The following is a 19,955-nucleotide window of genomic DNA, read 5'->3' as shown; positions in this document are numbered from 1 at the left end:
TTACAGATAGTATACCAGCTGCCTGCTTCTTCCCTAAATAGTTCTTGCATAATTTGGAGGTGTGCTTTGGGTCATTGTCCTGTTGTAAGATGAAATTGGCTCCAATCAAGCGCTGTCCGCAGGGTATGGCATGGCGTTGCAAAATGGAGTGAACCCTTTTACCTTGTACAAATGTCCCACTTTACCAGCACTAAAGCAACCCCAGACCATCACATTACCTCCACCATGCTTGACAGATGGCGTCAGGCACTCTTCCAGCATCTTTTCAGTTGTTCTGCGTCTCACAAATGTTCTTCTGTGTGATCCAAACACCTCAAACTTCGATTCGTCTGTCCATAACACTTTTTTCCAATCTTCCTCTGTCCAATGTCTGTGTGCTTTTGCCCATATTAATCTTTTCCTTTTATTAGCCAGTCTCAGATATGGCTTTTTCTTTGCAACTCTGCCCTGAAGGCCAGCATTCCGGAGTCGCCTCTTCACTGTAGACGTTGACACTGGTGTTTTGCGGGTACTATTTAAGGAAGCTGCCAGTTGAGGACCTGTGAGGCGTCTATTTCTCAAACTAGAGACTCTAATGTACTTGTCTTGTTGCTCAGTTGTGCAGCGGGCCTCCCACTTACCTTTCTACTCTGGTTAGAGCCTGTTTGTGCTGTGCTCTGAAGGGAGTAGTACACACCGTTGTAGGAAATCTTCAGTTTCTTGGCAATTTCTCGCATGGAATAGTCTTCATTTCTAAGAACAAGAATAGACTGTCGAGTTTCACATGAAAGCTCTCTTTTTCTAGCCATTTTGACAGATTAATCTAACCCACAAATGTAATGCTCCAGATTCTCAACTAGCTCAAAGGAAGGTCAGTTTTAGAGCTCCTCTAAACAGCAAAACTGTTTACAGCGGTGCTAACATAATTGCACAAGGGTTTTCAAGTTTTTTCTAATCATCCATTAGCCTTCTAACACAGTTAGCAAACACAATGTACCATTAGAACACTGGAGTGATGGTTGCTGGAAATGGGCCTCTATACACCTATGTAGATATTGCATTAAAAACCAGACGTTTGCAGCTAGAATAGTCATTTAGCACATTAACAATGTATAGAGTGTATCTCTGATTAATTTAATGTTATCTTCATTGAAAAAAACTGTGCTTTTCTTGCAAAAAGAAGGACATTTCTAAGTGACCCTAAACTTTTGAATGGTAGTGTACATTCTAACAGTGTGGTCATATTTTAACCTCCATGTCATGACAACTTTACATCGGAGAGAATCTCTACTTGAATTAGATTGGAAGATTGGGACTGTTTTACTGTGTGACTCTTTTACTGCATGGTTCTAGATTTCATGTATTTTATAAAATATAATACCATGTAGATACAAACAAAATCTGTTGTCTCTTATTGTCCTTTATTAAGATATATGCTAGGTTGAAATGTGTTACACCTCGGATGCCACAAGAGCTAAAAACTAGTAAAATAAAAAATAACTTGATGTCTCTAGCAAGGAATCTGTCAAGTACCTATGTCATATTCCATCAACTTTATATACAGGATAAAGGAGGTGGGTGCAGATGTCACTCCGTTTGATGGCGCTGATAAAAGTTATTAATCCAAACACTCTCAGTAATCTGATTTTACATTTTAAGTCTCATAAAAGACAAAAGCCACTGTATAACTCAAAAGAAATGTGGGATTTATAATACATCCTTTGATAGTCTGGTAATTGCATGCATCTACGCATGGCATAAGTCTGCTTGGTAATATTTCTGCTGCATGCTGTCTTTATGGTGATCAGGCTTACTCTGTGCTAAATAATGACAATACTTGGAGAATAGCTTTTCATGACTACATTTACCATGGACAGAATTAGGTGGAAGGTGCCCCTGAAAACCAGATATATTGTCTTTTTTTTTATTTATTTTTATGTGTTTTTTTCTGACTTTTTTAACATAGGCTGGAGTACAATCAATTCCTAGTTTACAGTCTTAACCTTTGCCATTATCATTAGTGTCAGACTAGCCTGTTATTACTTCCAGGAATATTCTTAGGTCATCAGGACTATTCCATAATATTAGCCAATCATCTGACTCTCTGTGGAGGCAAAGAAGTACTCTACTGTTATTACATCTCGCTATTAAACCATACACTTGGCGATTATTATTAGTCACAGTCATTCATGTTTATATCTTGCAAAATAAAATTGAGGCAGATTTATTATTACGGTTTTGATTTTCGACTGCTTAAAACTAGACCGGGCAGAAGATACACCAAATTTATCACAGTGGTGCATGTTATACGATAATTGTGGTGCATCTTATGCGACGTTAGACACTTTTCTCTTTCTTACTCCTTGGTTGGCTTCATTTGAACCTATTTTTTTGGGCAAAAGTTTGGTGCAATTTTTCCGCATGCTAAGCCATACCCCGTTTTTAGCTATTTTGCCACATGCAAAGCCATACCCCCTTTAACTATTTTGGAGCATAAAATGCCATACACCCTTTTCTAGACACTTTTTTTTTTTTAAACTTCCTAATGAGGCACAAAAAGTAATAAATCTGGCGCAAGGCACGTTTGCCAGTTTTTGGGCACAAATTCAGCCAGAAGGCTGGCACATTTAGCTTAGTAAGTCTCCCCATCTGTATACACATCTTTACATAACTTCAAAAAACAATCCAGTCATAAAGGTGTTATTTGATTTCCATGAATGATAGTGTGATGCTAAAATGCATTTTATGTGGAAGGTAAGTGATGCCAAAGACCAGCATTGGAATAGCTGTTTCAGTTTCACATAGATAGAAACCAGCAGTCTTAAAATGTGCATACTTGCTCCTCAGTAGAAGACATTATCTAGTTTCAGATCCTTCCTTTGGAAATGTTCTAATTGTGATTTCATAATGTTAGCAGGTCTTCATTATTGTTTGGTAAATATTCATATTGAAAATTCAACAACTCTGATAATAAAACTTTTTCCCTCCCAGTGTGACTTTAAACTGTCCAATCCACTGCTATGACCAAGCTCTAGATCTGGTCTTCTCTTATCTTATACATGGTCTTATATATTTGAACCAACACCATTTTTTTTTACAATTATTTATTCCTACAGTCTTTCTATTGTTTCTTAGATCATGCATGTAAAGTTATACCAAAAGACCCCATAGGCATTAGATTATTGTCGGCCGAACCCACTGATTTTGGCCGGACAGTCCGACAATCTAACATGTATGGACCTCCCAACTCTCCCCCGACAGATGATGTCGGGGGAAAGAATGATTGAGCATGTTAAATTTCAATGCCCGTCCCTTTTGTTCTCAGTGGAGATAAGCCCTTCGCCAGTGATGTCTGACAGTGGCTTACTCCCCTCCTTGATTGGAAAACACATGCACTCTCAGCCAATCCGAGCGTACATTGCCTGGGGAGTTCGGTAGGAATAGCTGTCAACCGAATGAGTGCTGGGGCCACAGCCATTGAAAATTGTCTGACCACCTAAAAGCAAGTCATTCAAATTAGTTAGATTAGATAATATGTATCACAACCTCTTAGCTTGGCTGTGCTTGGATGTTTATTTCAATGGGGGCAGGGAAATAAACTACTACCTGACTCCTGACAATTTGTCGGAGTTGTAATCCAAAACACCAGACCCTTATTTTCTCCGACAACTGCTGTAGTGGAACGGTCGGCTGCCCCATACATGTTTAGTTGTTGGCCGATACCAGTGATATAGGGCTGATTCACATCACTTTTATTTACTGTCTATGATCAGCTTTAGACAAGCATTTTACGGCCAAATTATTTATTTACCAACTTGGCCAAGAATTACTACGTCTATCATGTGACCCTTAAGCTTTTAAATTGTAAATTGTCACACATAAGATTATCTATTGACCCCACTATTCAAAAGCCACAATTCTCCTGATATACAATATACAGAACTCATGACTAGTCTTACTGATCTTATTTATTTTAAACATATTACACTATTGTCTATGTTTAAATCTAGACAATGTTGTGAACCACTCATTGCACTTCCTTGACTGAGTAGCAAATGATACATGAAAGGAAGTAAATCTGATTTTAAAAAAAGCACCCCCAAAAAACGGACACAAAAGAATACAGCAAATAATTAGGGAACAGTGCATGGGAGTAGGTATCGCCCAAGAAAAGGGGAGGAGAAAAACACAATACACAAGTGGAGACACATACGATATATGGAAACAAGGGAAGCATACAGTACAGAAGGTTTAATAAGAGGAGGAAATAACAGAGGAGAAGGAGAAAGAGCCTATGAAAAGCAATGACCCAGGATAGAGACAATTTACTAAAGAATCACTATTTGTAACTGGCAGGCATACGGTATTACAAAAATAATAACATCAGATTATTGCGTTTATTGCATTTATTTTATTAGACAAGCAACAAGTGAATACAATTTATCGGAAGCAAGCCTTTCATTACAGTCTACTACAAAGAATAATGGTGATGGGCACATCTGCAGTGAGTATTGTACACAAATCCAGAGAAAGTCCAGTCTACATTCTCCTGTGAATCTCAATTCCCATACAGAACCATGCTTGCTCACCAATTATGGCTTCACAGGTTATAGATCAGAGACCTGAGCCCTGGGACTATGGATTGCATATCTATAAGGCTTTGAAGAATATGGCTTAGTAACATTATCCCCTGCCCTTGGAGGTAAGAAATGTTTAGAGGGTCACCCTGGAAAATAAATAGGTTACAGTGCAGGCAACAATGCAAGCATCTGGTTAATATCATTTTATTACAATATTATTATTAACACAATTGTATTTTAATGTACCCCAAATAGTTGTCTTTAAAATGTAAATTATTGATTAATATTAATACTAAGAAAGACTCATCACACAAAGACACATTTGACATCAAAGGGGCATGCAGCATATTGGACAGTAAGCTGGTAGCTAGTAAATGGTTGGAGCCGTCCTTTGCTTCACAAACTTTTCCATTTACATCTGGTGTTTATTAAATGTGCTGCTTCTGTTCACACTCAATATACCCCACACCTAAACTTCTGGTGTTACTGTGATCTTTGATGAACATTTATAAAATAATCTAATGCTTATTTGAAATGACTATTATCAAGAACATTGAAAACAAAAACATTTATTACAAGAAAGTAAGTCTTCACTCACTGCAAAATGTTATTTAGGACTCATGCAATCTATGGGCCCACACTGTACCTCCTTAATATGGAGTTTTTTTTAACACAGATTTATATGTGATCTGTGTGGAAAAATATTATGGCATGTTCCATCACATGTTGTATTATAAAGGTATTCTCTCCTAGAAGCATTGCATTTAGGTGGGAATATGGTGTCATATGGTGGTAACCTACTGCGGCACACAAAGTGACTACAGCAATTATAGGCTATTTTCACATCTGCGTTAGGGCTCCGTTCCAACGTTCCATCAGAGCTTTCCGTATTCATCCCGTCAAAACGAAGGAACCCTTGCACAACGGAGACAAACTAAAATCATTGGCACCGGATCCGTCACCATTGAAATCAATGATGATGGAAACGGAGACATATGGTTTCAGTTTGTGTCAGTCAGGAGTCTCAGGACTCCATTCCGACGCAAAGCTCTGATGGAACGTTGGAACGGAGCCGTGACGCAGATGTGAACGAAGCCTAATGTGGAGCTTATGGTACAAATTTGCTGGTGTCATACTATTTAACATATTAGAGCATTAAAGGTGTTGTCCAGCCACTCAAAATTGATGGCCTATCCTCAGGTTGGGCCATCAATAGCGGATGGGTTGGGGTCCGACTTTCAGGACCCACGGCAACCAGCTGTTTTGAAGGGGCCGCACAGCTCATAAGAGCACTGCTTCCCCTTCATTTCTTCTTGCTCACTGTGGTTCAACACACATTTAGCAGTGATTCACAGGTATTGCAGCTTTCTCCCATTCACTTTAACGTGAGAAAAGACTGCAATACCTTTGAATCGCCGCTAAATGCGCGTCGATGATTCACAGTGAGCAAGAAGAAACGAAGGGAAGGCAGTGCTCGTACGAGCGTTGCAGCCCCTTCAAAACAGCTGATCGGCGGGTTTCCAAGAGTCCGACCCGACCCATCAGCTATTGATGGCGTAGCCTGAGGATAGGCCATCAATTTTTAGTGGCTGGAAAACCCCTTTAAACTTCCCTGAGAGAAGTGGTCTCCAACCTACAGCTTTCCAGCTGTCGCAAAACTGCAACTCCCAGCATGCTTGGACAGCCACGTGCTTTCCAAGAATGTTGAGAGTTGTAGTTTTGAAACAGCTGGGGAGTGAAAAGTTGAAGACCACTGTCTCAGACAGATATAAGATCAGTTATCCTGTGAGTGTTGGGCCTTTACTGCTAAATCCTGTTTCTAAAATAGTGGTATAGTAAAGTGGTTGAAATATGTTTTAATTTCAGTGCATGGCAAGTAGAGGCCTACCTTAAAACAAACAAACTGCTGAGCTATGTGTGGCAGATGGTGAGGTGATATGACACATGATATTTGAATATTGATGTTGCCACGCTGTACGAAGATCTGTATAGCACAATGTCATCATCTATGACGACTGGCAACACTGGGGATTAGATGGCAGGACCAGGTATAGCTTTTAGGGCTTATTAGCTTCCAACTACACCATTGATTGAAAATATGAAAATAAAATTGCTATGGTCCTGTAGTATGGCTATTATTCATATTATTATTATCAGTTTTTTTTGTTCTAACTTCAACACCTTCCAAGTGCTATATACATTCTAAATGTATATGATAAAAAATGCATATGCATATACAATGCAGGATACATGTGGATTCATTATGCCTGTAGTTAAATTGGTCAACTATTTAATCTATATATGTTCCCATTTATAACTATTGTGTATTCAGTAATATCAGCCCAAGACCCCTCCATGACAATTAGGGTATGTTCAAACGCTTAACAAAAACGTCTGAAAATACGGAGCTGTTTTCAAGGGAAAAAAGCTCCTGATTTTTAGCCGTTTTTTAAGCAACTCGCTTTTATCATGGCCGTTTTTGGAGCTGTTTTTCTATTAAGTCAATGAAAAACGGCTCCAAATACGGCTCAAGAAGTGACATGCACTTGTTTTTCGCAGGTGTTTTTTAACGCGGATGTTTTTCAAAACGGGCGCGTAAAAAAACGTCCCGTCGGAACAGAACGCAGTTTTTCCCATTGAAATCAATGGGCAGATGTTTGGAGGCGATCTGCTTCCGATTTTTCGTCCGTTCTTCGTCCGTTTACGTCCGAAAAACGGCCGGAAATAAGCCAGGTGAACATACCCTTATACTTGATTGTCACTAGTACGTATAGGGACATTTGGAGACCCAAATTACTAGTGATGTAGTATGTTCATTTACTAGGGTCTTTTCCAGTATATTATCAGTGTTAATAACTTCGCCTTTGGCTTCCTCTACAATGTTGAGTCCTGTCATGCAGAATTGAAGTGTGGAAAAACGACAATTTTAACAAGAATATAATCCTATATCTTTTAGATTCTTACAGTTCCTATTTTTAGCTGTACATCGATTGTTTGTACTTTCACAAAATGGCCACCACCTCATTATTTGATTGTTGAAGAAGTTTTAGGTGTATATTTCTTTATTAAGGTGCTTCCATGTTATTACTTCTCCTACTAAATATTATATTAGTGGTCCGTTATGGACTAAAAGAAGGGTTAACAATCTATTGCATTGGACAAGGATGCAAACACTTAAACCAATATGCAATATTAATCATTAGCAGTCAAGCTATAAATAGTAATAAAAAGTAGAGAAAATGTCTAATTACAACAATATATTACAAAAGAAAATTCCCTTTTTGTGCAGAATTCTTTCTTCATACTTTATATGCATTACTGAAAGTTATGGCCATTTTTTCAATGTTCATTACATTATTATTAGTATTATTACAAAATAATTATTAATGTACATAAACATAAAGCTGTATTTTTGGCAAGTTTTCACATCAAGGACAGTATTAACCTGGTGCATTAATTACAGGAATAGGTGCTAGATCACACAGGCCACTATTTCTGGCTCGCTGTAGAGGTAGAGGAGCAGCAATAGGCTAGTTCATTCACACATCACATACAGATATCCTGCAATTAGAAACAATTTAGAAATAATTAAATACAAAATAATGGAAATATATGGATGACTAATGATTGTTGTAAAAAGTGCATTCTCAAGAATAAAGTGTTCTCTGACATACATGTTAAAGTGGTTGTCTGGTTTCGACAACCCCTATCTGTATGCTCGATTAGCGTGTAAAGAGGTAATAGAGAGGAGTCTCCTGTGCCAGGAACTCCTATCTATTAGCCCGAGCAGATAACCGTTATCAAGAGCAGCTCTTCTTCTGGAGCAACCAGTACAAATGCACTAACTTCAATGGGTGGCTTTCCCCAGTGAGAACAACTAATTGCGGGGGTCCCAGCAGTGAGACTCACTGTAAGCAGGTCATCATAATGGGACCTATATTGTGCTAAGGGGAACAATCAATAAACCTCTTTATGAACCAGAATGGAGGTGAAACAAGGGGGTAGATTTCCTGAATCTGTCTAAGTTTTAGACTGCGTCTAAGGCAGTCAGAAAATGCACCAAATTTATCAAAGTGGTGCACGCTGTATGATAAACTTAGACCATCTATTTAGACATGCTAGACACTTTTCTCTTCCTTATACCACCTATTGGTTGGCTTAGTTAATGACATTATTTTAGGCCAAATTTTTGGCACATGGTGTTGCATTTAAGCCACACCCCTTTTGCTAGATATCTCCCCTTTTTGCTAGACCACTCCCATTTCCGGCTAAGCCACACACCCTTGTCGAGCGCGTTGAAAAAGTGTCTAAAACTGTAAATAAATGTGGCGCACAGCATGTACGCCAGATTTTGCCGCAATTTGAATAGTAAATCTGCCCCAATATGTGTTCGTAAAACTGTTCTGCAACTATTTGTCACTGAGAGTAGATTTCTAGGGCTGTGACTCAAAGCACCAATGTATTTGCATACAAAGAGTTCTATGTTCGCATTAGTAATCTGTAGTCACCCTGGACATATTCAAAAGTGGAGCATCTCGAGTTGACCTGTAGTCCCCGAGATCTGCTTCTGAGGACCAAATAGCTGCTAAAAATATCTAACCAACTATAAGCACATGATGTGGACATCTCATAGAAACCCTTAAAAGCTATTTAGTGTAAATAAGCAAATAAAAACTAATTGTAAATGAATAGCTGATATATAATGTCACATACTGTACTCTCTATATTGTTATACAGTCCTATACCTTCAATTTACTAAATCCTCTTTACCATATTTTTCTTGATAGTAGTTTATAAAGATAGTGGGCCTAATTTATCAAAACTAACAGAGGAATCGGGCTTGTTGCCTGTAGCAACCAATTACAGTGCAGCTTTCAGTTATCCAGAGCAGTATAATAATAATGAAAACTGAGCTCTGATTGGTTGCAATGAGCAAAAAGGTGAGTTTTAATGATAAATGTGCCCCAGGGTTTTTTCTTGTCACCCAGATGCCATTAAATCAATGTATTAGGAGAATTCCCTCCATCTGTCACACAATAATCCTCACACTGTGAACATATAACCAGAGAAATGACTCTTCATTAGAATTGCTGATGTGATAAGGGTTTGTGCTGTCATCCTTGGGCTAAAGCACCTTTTTATCAGTTAATTATAAAACTGATTTTACAGCTGTCTGCGCCTGTGTATTGTCAGTATGGTGATTCAAACCAATGGCTCTTTATCATTCTCTGGCGAGATGTCACATGACGTGATCGTATGGGCGACAAGGTTCATAAATTTGAATCTGACCTGGGAAATATGTACTGAGTTTGCATATTCGTCCTATGTGTGGATACATTGTGAGCCACACTGGCAATTGGGTTTGATTTTGGTGAACACACATATTTGTAAACCCACTAAAGAAGATGCCAGTGCTAAGAAGAGCACCTCCATTATGAAAAGGGTTGTCTGTTTTCATGGGCTCTATTAGGCCCCCTATCTGTTAGCCAGAGAACACAGCTATTGCAAAGAGCATCTTCTCTTCTCTCAATGATGGACTTCCAGCGTCTGTAAATTACAGTCATCTGATTTAAAGCGGTTGTCACAAGAAGTCAACCGCTTTTTAACTAGAAGCTTCTCTAACTCCCAACGATCAGCAGTGGCAATGTAGCATTATATGTCAGCTATTGAAATTAATGGCCGTCCATGTAATGCATGGTTTGGCAGGGTCCGTCATAGTAGATTTTCGTTCTGGCTTATAGAAAGGAGTCCCAAATGGGGAACGCCCCTCTATGACATTCTAATGGACAGGTCTTGTCTTTATAAGATAACCCCTTTAATTTACAGAGTTTTCCCCCTAGAGAAAACATGATACCGGGGGTCAGCTAGTTTCTGTGGTACCTGCAAAATGGAATGGGGTTTTCCAAAACAGGACAATCCCTGTAAACCTAACTTTATTTTATTTAACTAGGTAGAGGAAGGAATTTCCAAATTCAATAAATAAAATGTATACACTTTTATTAACGCCAGGATCTCACACAGTTTTTTTGCCGTTTTTTTGTGCAGTTTTTGAGCATGAAAGAAATTAGATGCATCAGTCTTTTATTTGTACCTTTCCTTCCTTTTGGATCCACTTCTGGTTTTGGCTAAAAAAAAGACCAGCAAAAAAAATGCAACAAAAACTGCATCAAAACTGTGTGTGTGATCCTGGCCTTACAAAAGTAAGTGGCAAGGATGCATAGGCCAATGGAGGAAATGATTGAATAGAAAGCTCAGCAGAGGGCAGTCAACTGACACAGGCACAGGTAGTTGTATAGAACAGTCATAAAGGTTGACACTTCCTTTACACCTCATATGTTTAACAATAGCGTTTGATATGCAAATTATTTCGCTCACATGTGTGGTATTACCTGTTGCATTCTAAAAAAAACATACATCTTGCATCACATCTATAAATCCCTATTTCATCTGGGTACAACTTACTTCCCTCCCCAAAAGGAAAAAAAATCCATACCCCTTTGAAACTAATTTTGTTTGAATAGTTTTCCACATAAGGAGGGTCTTACACAAAAGGGGGACATCTTTAATCCTCATTTACACCATCAATTTTCATATTAACCTTAAATATTAACAAAGATTATTCATTTGTACATTCACTCTTAATAATATGAAAGTGAGAGACTTCAGTAATCTGAAGCAGACTGGTTGCTAGTGAAATGTTGCATGACAACCGTAGTGGCTATTAAAGCATATATCCATAGTAACCAGTTTGTTTAGAATAACTCCGCTATTAAGCTGGGTAGGCACTGTGCTGACCACAGTGAAGGGGAAAAGCGACTTGGCAGTACTCAGGCCATGCCATGCCCATCTGAGCCAGTGTTATTAGGCATTTTTTTTCCAACTATTTTTAGTTGGTGGAGAATGGGTTAACATTTTAAATCATTTTACAATTTATATATAGATTTAATCTATGTAAAATAATAAGTAATTCAATGCATTTGCAAAGTTACTCATCTTGTATCCTAAGTTGTAACATGTATTTAGTCCAGAGATGCATTCACAATTCTGACAGATTCTATTGGAACCAGACATATGCATCAGAGCTTAGCTGTTTAGCAATGCCATGTGCTACACTACATTCTGAGAATGTAGGTTTTTCCTAAAGGCCAAAGTACATGTCCATATTACGGATCCGTGTTGTATGTAGGCCAGAGGAGTATCTCTATGTGCCACTATGTGAGAACAAAAAATTGTGGCATGTCCCAACACACGTTGTATTACAGAGTAATTATCCAAAGTTTTGCTTCTAGGGGAGAATAAAGTACTTATGGAATCACCATACAGTGGCACACGACATGCCTATGCTCCGAACTGCAGGGAATCATTGGGATGCTATACAGGGTCTGTGCACACGGCTTTGGTTTGACAGGCACATCTGATCAGTGCCTGGTAAAAAGACTACACTTTCTAGAATGTAAATTACTAGAATAAGCTCTGTACAAACACTGAAGCAGCAGGGAATGCAAGGAGAGTTGAGCTCAGAGTCTGCAGAATTCTGATTGCAGCTGTGAATGGGCTATAATTTGGTACATAAGTAAATTAATATACTTGTAAAGTTTTTGTAGATTATTCTACATATAAACGGTATGATGGTGTTTAAAGGTGTACCTTCAATTTAAGCTTTCACTCAGAAATGGCTCAGTGGCTTTAATGTCAATTTGCACTGTACCAAACACCCTTTATAGGCTAATTTATCATAAAGAACTTGATATTATACATGTCATTTTTTTTTTGTGCAAATATTTTCCCTCCCATTTTGTTAAACGGTTTGAAGTGGATTGTTGTATGTATGGTAGTCCTAAATTACTGAGGAGCTTGAGGGACAAAGCACAGAATATATCACACCATTAGTCCACACATTATATTAGTCCACACAAGCCTGAGCTAACAAACTAAAAACAGGGAACTGCTAGGCACTAAATCCACTGTGCATATTATTCTTTAAAAATCCAAAAAGTAGCTCTGTTAAATAAATATAGCTTTTTTTGGCTAAAGCATGTGCATATAATGTGCAGCCTTTAAATGCCTATCTCAGCCATGAAGTAATAGAAGACAATATCTACACTAACCTGAATGCTGCTTCATTTATATCGTCACTACTGACCCAGGCAGAGCATTCACACAGCAAGACATGAACTCCCAAGTTTATATCAAATTAGTATAGTACAATGGTATCTGCCTTTATACAATATTTACAAATTGTCTCAATCATGATAAAAAAATACAGTAAAAGGTAACATAAACAATGAGAATGCGTGTGAGGCCGTAGGGCTTCCCTTTTTCAGCGGAGAGCAGATGCCTTTCTTCTCCATGCGTAGAATTGGCTAACCAAGATTATTTTTCTTCCTTTTGCTGGGGCTGTGACTGGGGTCTGGTTTTAGTTCACGATATTGCACCTGTTTAAACACACAAATTGTGAGACAGGACTGGTCAGTGGATGCATCCTTTTAATAGAAAGAATATGGTATTTTTATCAGCCTGAGAACAGAATTAATGCTTACAGCTGGGATTAAGAAATACTACATGGAAAGATGTGAAGGGAGAAGTTCTAGCAGATATGAGGTAACAGTGCCAGGAAATACAACATGGATTTGGACAAAGTTCTTTCCCACCACAAAAGCGACAATAAAAAAATGTCATAATCTGACATGATTTGATTTTTCCTCAGGTACAGGAGCTGTTATGTTTAGAACATTGGGGTTCCCAGATTTAAAACATTGGGTTGCCAAAACTCTGGTAACAAACATAAATATTTTTTTTTAATTATATATGTTGTTATTATTTTCTTCTTCTTCAAATTTTACTATAGTAACCAAAGTAATACCCGGTGATGGGGCAGACCAAGCATTCAGGCAATCTGGACAAACTAATGGGCTAGTATTAAAGTTCATGGGTCCCTTACCAACCACTATAGCCAACTATCATTTTTTGTGTAAATGCGAATTTTGTTAATTTTTTTTTTACAGACCCCGAACTTGAAGTGTTGTAACTGACTTAGGGGCAGTTGGCCTCTATTTCGCCATGTGCCCTAATGGTCATTCTACCCTTGCTTTGTACTTTACTAAAAATAGAGTTGGCCAGTAGCGTCACTAGCAACCTGTATTGTAAAGTTCGTTAAATAATTTTTTCTTCACACTGATACTCTTTCTCCTCAGTCCTATTACTCACCCCCTAGAAACAAAGTAAGGATAAATTATAAGAAAAAAAACGCTACTCAGAATTGTTTGTTTAGTTTTAGATGAAACTTGTTTTTCAAATAATTTTTAAAGACCATAAATCTCAGATAAAATTTTTTAAAATACTTTGTGTAAAGGATTTGTCACATGCTATTTTAGTTTTTGTCCCAGGCAGCACAGAGTCTTGGACCTCACTTTGGGTTGTGTTGCATAAACAACATAATAACATGTATGATTCTTTGTGCAATACTTTTTCTAGTGTAACTCTTATCTGTGAAAACTATTAAAGGCTATGTACACCTTTGAAAGGCATTTATTTATTTTTTTCTAATAAACAGGCCAGTCAGTGTGTTTGGTGTAACTTTATAATTAGCTTTTATTAAAAATGTGTTTTACTTTTTGAGATACAGCCACTCTGTATTCTGTATACAGAGCAGTTGTATCTTTCGCTATGATCTGAATCCGTCAGTTCCGCGGACCTGGCGGGTAGTGTCAGCGAGTCCTGCATGTCTCTGACACCCCGGATCCACCTGTAATCTATCACATCTAACTTATGAACTTAGATGTGATGGATAAGAGGTGGATCCTGGAGTCAGAGATACGCATGACCCGCTTTCACTGAACCTGTTAGTCCCGCGGAACTGGTAGAAGTAGGATTTAGCTATACATGCAGCTGCTCCGTATAGAGAATACAGAGCAGCTGTATCTCAAAAAGTAAAACAAATTTTTAATAAAAAATTATTATAAACTTACACTAAACACACTGACTAACCCAGGGGTGTGGCTAAAAGCTCATGGGCCCCGATGCAAAGATTCTTCTTGGGCCCCTCCTCCCCAAAGCCGACGGCCCGCAGCTTTCAGCTGCATCGCTGGGTCTCCTAAGTGACCCAGCGATGAAGCACTAGCAGCCAGGGGCGTCACTAAGGTCTTGAAATGTCAGAGGAAATAGCCCCAATACACATACCCTCCAAAAAAAATTGTGTGCCTGTATGTATATGTGTGCGTATATATGAGACAGCATATCTATAGCACTACGACCCTATAGCTATGGATAGCATTAGATACAGTGGCCCAGCAGACAGTATCACACATGATAGGATTAGATATAAGGCCCAGCAGACACTATCACACATGATAGGATTAGATATAAGGCCCAGCAGACAGTATCACACATTATAGGATTAGATACAGTAGCTCAGCAAACAGTATCACACATGATAGGATTAGATACAGTGGCTCAGCAGACAGTATCACACATGATAGGATTAGATTTAGGACCCAGCAGACAGTATCACACATGATAGGATTAGATACAGTGGCTCAGCAGACAGTATCACACATGATAGAATTAGATATAAGGCCCAGCAGACAGTATCACACATTATAGGATTAGATACAGTGGCTCAGCAGAAGAGTATCACACATTATAGGATTAGATATAGGACTCAGCTCGCTGACATTGCGGCTCCAGCGCTGGACCCAAGAAAGGTAATAATTGTTTCGCTTTTTTATGTGTTACTAATTATTTTTGTGTGTTTGTGTTTTTTACAGGTTTGGTTGTTGGACTACGTTGGATTCGGGAACTACTTCAATTATGTTTTTTTTTATTCTCAATAAAATGGATAACGAGGGTTGTGTGTGGGATTTTTATTTCAATAAAATATTTTTCCTATGTCTTTGTATTTTTCGAAACTTTATTACTACCACCTTAGTAATGGCCGCTGGCTGATTGAAAACATCCATTACTAAGGCGAGAGTTAATTTTAGAGGTGAATAGGCTAGCACTAACCCCCATTATTACCCTGGTACCCACCGCCACCAGGGATACCATAAAGAGCCGGGTACGATCCAGTACCTGACTATCTGTAGTGATGGTCGGGCACTGGCGCGGCCGCAGGCTGGTATTATTAGGCTGGGAAAGTCCAAAAAAAGTGGCCCTGCCCACCCTGGTAATGCTAGGCTGCTGCTGTGTTGTATTTGGCTGGTTATAAAAATGGGGGAACCCCACATCGTTCTTTCCAATTATTATAATTTTTTTTTTAAATGACGTGGGGTCCTCCCCATTTTTCATAACCAGCCTGATACAACATAGCAGCAGAAGCAGTCTAGCATTACCAGGGCGGGTAGGGCCACTTTGTTTCGCCTTTCCCAGCCTAATAACACGAGCCTGTGGCTGCCCCAGTGCCGGGCCATCACTACAGATTGTCGGGTACTGGTTTGTACCCGGCTCTTCCCGACACCCCTAGTGGAGTTGGGTACCGGGGTAATAATGGGGGTTAGTGTTAGCCTCTGCACCGGCTAACACTAAGCCCTGCCTTAGTAGTGGACGCTGTCCATCGGCCAGCAGCTATTAATAAGGCAGTAGTAATAAAGTTTAAAAAAAATACAAGGACATAGAAAAAATATTTTATTGAAATAAAAAAAAACACACAACCCTCATTAACCATTTTATTGAAGTAGTCCTCGAATCCAATGTAGCCCAACATCCGAACCTTTAAAAAAAAACAAACACCAAAAAAAAAAACATTAGTAAGGGTCTGTTCACATCACGGCTGCCCTTCCGTCAGAGGTTTCCGTCCAGTAACCCCTCAACGGAAAGGCAAACTGAATCCTCAGTCGACTGCGCTATTGATTCCGTCAAAACAATGGAAACCTATCACAACGGGGACAATCAGAAACCTTTAGCAACGTTTCCGTGACCAAGGAGATCAATGGTGAGGGAAACGGAAGCTAAGGTTTCAGTTTGCCGTTACGTTGAGGGGTTATCCGACAGAAACCTCTGACGGAACCCCTTAATGCAAGGGCAACGCTGATGTGAACACAGCCTAACACATATGGTAGGCTTAGATACAGGGTCCAAGTGCATGTGTGATACTGTTTGTTGGACCCTGTATCTAAGCCTACGGTAGGCTTAGATACAGGGTCCAGCAGACAGTAATCTTATACATGGTAGGCGCAGAAGGGGTTGTCCAGTCCCTAAACATTGATGGCCTATCCTCCATTGATGGCCTATCTGCCATTTATTACATAGGCCCCAGTTACTATAGTAACTTTTCATTGATGTGGTACCGAGGGCTGTGGGCCCCCTGGATTCGGGGCCCGCTCGCAATTGCAACACCTATAGTTACGCCACTAAACTAACCTGTTTATTAAAAAAAATAATTTAAAAATGCCCTTCAAATGTTACATAGCCTATATAGAGCTTAAAAATGGTGACAAATCGAAACACTTACGGTCGGTTCACATCAGCATTGGGCTTCCATACCACCTTTCCACCAGAAGATTCGATGAACGGAAAGCCAAATGGAAACTATAGCTTCTGTTTGCATTACCATTAATTTCAATGGTAATGCTTCCATTGCCGATGGTTTCTGTTGGTTTCCCTTTCCGTAAAGTTTTAGGTTTTTTTACGGAAACAATAGCGTAGTCGACTTCACGATTGTTTCTGTGAAAAAACCTTAAACTTTATAGAATGGAAACAAGCGGAAACCAACTGCAACGAAAGCATTACCATTAAAATCAGAGGTAATTCAAGCCATGGTTTCCGTTTGGCTTTCCGTTCATCAGTTTCTCTGATGGAAAAGTCAAACGGAACCGATGAACGGGTAACTATAATTATAATATTTTGTATTATGTTTTCAGTCTCCAGATGTAAACAGCATTGGGGCAGATTTACTACTGTGTCCGCATCTAGGATGTGTCGTAAAATGCGTAAAATTTTGGCACAATTTGGCAAATTTAATTTTAGACTAATTTAAGAACATATGTTTGCACCTCACAGATACTTTTAAAAAGTGTCTCAAAAGGGGGCATGGCTTAGCCAGAAGGGGCGTGGTTTTTAATATGTGAAAGTGCACCCAATAAAAACTAACCATACGAAAAAACATCTGTATTTCTCTATATGAAATTGGAGGTTGTACGGAGCCGCATTACAGTGCATGAGGTCTTATTTACATAAAACTCCTTAAAATTCTTTGGTAGAAGAAAGTTCAAACATCCAACTTGCTTATATATAGGACACAACTGGCTAGGTTATATCACTGGTAAGACAGAATTGGGCAGCAGTGTTATAGCAATGGTCATATTAGTTGAGCGTAAATAATTACAGTTATTTAGACTGCCTCATATTACATATACATTGTGTCAACCTGAAATATAAACTGCTTTAATTGACTGTACCCCAGTTACGTGTGCTGTGACATATAATGGATATCATACAATGTATCAGTATGAAGGGCAGGTGTTTATCACTACTTGATGGATATAGATGCTCTGTATCACTCAGTTTGTCAACTATAAATTAGCAGGTTAAAGAGCAAGACCCATCATTTTAAGCTGTAGCTTTAAGAGGGCTCTGGGCTGTTTGCCATAATCTTCCCTATGGAAAAGTCATAATTTAAAAATAACAAAGATCAGCAGTGTATAAAAAGAAATAGCTTTATATATAAACGTCTGTTTCTCTATTATGTACAGTAAGCATTCTTCAGCTCATACAAAGCTATATTCTAGAAGTAATGATGGAATTACTGGAGTGGTTCCTAACCATTTATATCTGAAGAGTCACATTTAGGGGGGTATAAAAGAGGGGGTCCTATAAGTTTTTAACATGGGCACCACTTTCTGATACTGGTTCATGCCACCAAATAATAAAAGGGGTGGATAGAGGCAAACAAGCATCTAGACCAACCATCCCAAGTGAGGAAGACCTGGGACAGTTCCTCTTGTTTTCCTCTACCCACCCATTCCAATTTCCTTGGGCTAATTTGCTACTGCTTTGCTGATGTTGCAGTAGCCATGGAGAAGGAAACAACCCTCATCAGAACAGCGGATGGAACCTAGTGGATACTGATCTCCCTAACAGCTGCGAAAACAGCCCAGCTAGTAGTCAGCGGGATGGTAATGCAGGTAGGGCAAGACAATTAGTAGCTATAGGGGATTCTATAATCAGGAAGTTGGATAAAATAATTAGTCGCCAAGACCGCCTCAACCGAATGGCTTGCTGTCTCCTTGGTGCCAGGGTTCGGATGGGGTGGAACGGGTGGAAAAATTACTGGGAGGGGCTGGGGATGATCCAGCTGTGGTGGTCCATATGGGAACCAACAACAGAATACATGGTTGGTGGAGGAGCGTTAAATGCTATGTAAACCTTTGAAAGGCAAATTATTATTTTATTTTTTTAATAAAAAGGCGTATCAGTGTGTTTTGTGTAACTTTGTAAATACTTTTTATTAAAAATTTGTTTTACTTTTTTTAGATACAGCTGCTCTGTATTCTCTATAAAGAGCAACTGTATCTAGCGCTATGAACTGAATTTGTCAGTCCCGTGGACCTGATAGGTTCAGTGTCGGCATGTCACATCTAAGTTCTTAACTTAGATGTAAGAGCAAATAGGTCCGAGACACGCAGGACCCACCGACACAGAACCCGTTGGTCCCGCGGGACGGACTAACTCAGTGAATAGCGATAGATACAGCTGCTCTGTATAGATAATACACTGCAGCTGCATCTAAAAAGGTAAAACTAATTTTTTATAAAAAGTATTTACATACTTACACAAAACACACTAATACACCTTTTTGTTAAACATTTTTTTTTGCCTTTCAAAGATTTACATAGCATTTAAGAATAATTTTGAAATAGGCTACAAACTGAAGGGAAGGACCTCCAAAGTTGTATTCTCTGGAATACTGCCTGTGCATCACAGGAAAGGCAGCGGGAGCTCAGGGAGTTAAATGCATGGCTTAAAGGAGCAGTGTCACGAAAAATATTTTTTTTATATCAATTTGCATTTAGTGTTTTATTATAAAATCTTTTATTTATGTGTGTGTTTGTTTTTTACTTTTTTCTTTTTTCTAACTTTTACTTCACTATGGGGGCTGCCATTTTGTTTTTCATCTCTGTATGTGTCGATTAACGACACATACAGAGATGGAATACGGCAGCTACAGTGCATAGGAGTCAATGAACGGGAGCCGTTCCATTGACTTTGCTCTATGGCTCTGTCCTGCGCAGACGCAGGTCAGAGTCACACAGAGCAGAGCAGCTGTTTGCAGGGAGAGAGCAGGCGCCATCTTGAAGACCAGCTGCACTGCAGGTAAGATGTGTGTCTCTGCATGTCCCACTCTCTACCTCACAGACCCCCGCTCTCGTGACCCCCGACGGGCCCCCCCACCCGACGCCC

General features: G+C 39.1%; 1 protein-coding gene across 2 annotated transcripts in view; it reads right to left on the bottom strand.

Annotated features, from left to right (window-relative positions):
• Positions 1 to 4,340: 4,340 nt before the first annotated feature.
• MCTP1 (multiple C2 and transmembrane domain containing 1) overlaps positions 4,341 to 19,955 on the bottom strand; it is an 857,273-nt gene continuing 841,658 nt past the window's right edge. For both annotated transcript variants that reach the window (XM_075837154.1, XM_075837162.1), the window contains exon 22: positions 4,341 to 12,994. In XM_075837154.1, coding sequence (XP_075693269.1) covers positions 12,923 to 12,994 — 72 coding nt within the window. In that variant the 3' untranslated portion in view covers positions 4,341 to 12,922. The remainder of the gene's footprint in view (positions 12,995 to 19,955) is intronic.

Source organism: Rhinoderma darwinii, chromosome 1 (assembly GCF_050947455.1).
Source record: "Rhinoderma darwinii isolate aRhiDar2 chromosome 1, aRhiDar2.hap1, whole genome shotgun sequence".
Classification (NCBI taxonomy): Eukaryota; Metazoa; Chordata; class Amphibia; order Anura; family Rhinodermatidae; genus Rhinoderma; species Rhinoderma darwinii.
Note: the sequence above shows the minus strand (reverse complement) of the source record. Positions and strands in the feature narration are given on the sequence as shown.